The sequence below is a fragment of the Zingiber officinale genome, chromosome 7B, assembly GCF_018446385.1.
Source record: "Zingiber officinale cultivar Zhangliang chromosome 7B, Zo_v1.1, whole genome shotgun sequence".
NCBI lineage: Eukaryota > Viridiplantae > Streptophyta > Magnoliopsida > Zingiberales > Zingiberaceae > Zingiber > Zingiber officinale.
Window position 1 is genome coordinate 70459854 of NC_055999.1, and position 1344 is coordinate 70461197.

General features: G+C 39.5%; 1 protein-coding gene across 1 annotated transcript; it reads left to right on the forward strand.

Annotated features, from left to right (window-relative positions):
- The first annotated feature begins 525 nt into the window (after positions 1-525).
- On the forward strand, positions 526-1137 carry LOC122004417. Its single transcript, XM_042559308.1, has one exon. It carries the CDS (start codon positions 526-528, stop codon positions 1135-1137), a length of 612 nt encoding a protein of 203 aa, XP_042415242.1.
- The last annotated feature ends 207 nt before the right edge of the window (positions 1138-1344 follow it).

Consider the following 1344-nt stretch of genomic DNA (forward strand, 5'->3'; position numbering starts at 1 on the left):
TTTCTCCCATTCTCATACTTTGTTACAAAATCTCTCCTACATTCTTATTTTCTCATCCTAGTTCCACCAAAATTCCAACAAATTTGGTATCAAAGCCATATACTAACAATGGCTTCGGCGAGCTCCCTTCAAGTGCCAAAGTTAACCAAAGACAACTATAGAATATGGAGTATACAAATGGAGGCTCTATTAGGTTCCCTTGATATATGGGACCTTGTGGAGACCGGTTATACGATAGCCGAAACAAGTGATGGGAATAAGCAAGCTCCTAAGGCAATGAAGAAAAGAGAGAAGAAGGCTTTATTCACTATCTATCAAGGTGTAGATGAAGCCACTTTTGAGTTGATTGCTCTAGCAACAACGTCACAAGAGGCTTGGGAGATATTGAAGACAACATATGATGGAGTAGATAAAGTAAAGAAGATTTGCCTACAAGCCCTACGAGCTCAATTTGAAGCACTACAACAAGAGGCTTCAGAAATAATTTCTGATTATTTCTCCTGAGTTATCTCTATTGTTCATCAAATGAGAACAAATGGCAACGAACTAAAAGATGTTCAAGTTGTTGAAAAGATCTTAAGGTCTTTAGACTCAAAGTTTGGTTTCATAGTTGTGGCGATCGAGGAATCAAAAGATTTGGAGGTGATGGTTGTGGAAGAGCTTATGGGATCCCTTCAAGCATATGAGCAAAGAATATTGAAGGAAAGTGAAGGAAGAACTTTGGAGCAAGCACTCCAAGCCAAACTATCATTCAAGCATAATGAATCATCAAGAGGAGGTCCTCAACGAGAAAGGGCCTCTACATGGAGAGGAAGAGGTGGTCGTACTTCTAACTCCAATTGGCACACTCAAAATCAGAATGACGGAAATGAAGGACATGGACATGGAAGAGGTCGTGGTGGAAGCCGAGGTCATGGTCGTGGACGAGGTAGAAACACTAGATGGAGATATGATAAAACTAAATCTCAATGTTGTATTTGCAAGAAGTACGGTCATCACTATAATGAATGTTGGTATAACACTAACAACGGAGAAGAACAAGTGAACCTTGTCAATAAGGAGGTGGACAATGAAGGACCAGTATTGTTGATGGCATGCGATGGGCCAGAATCTGTCCAACCTATTACATGGTCCTAGACACAGGAGCATCAAATCACATGTGTGGGAGAAAAGAGTTGTTCACAAAGTTTGATGAGAGTCCAATAGGCAATATCACCTTCGGAGATCTATCACAAAGGTCAATTAAAGGAAAAGGTGACATTTTGTTTGAATTGCAAAATGGAAAGAAGGTATGCATCTCAGATGTTTATTATGTTCCTGATTAAAAAATAATCTTTTGAGCAT

Coding starts and splice junctions, on each gene's coding strand:
- LOC122004417 (XM_042559308.1), top strand. CDS start 526: ATGAGAACAAATGGCAACGAACTAAAAGATGTTCAAGTTGTTGAAAAG.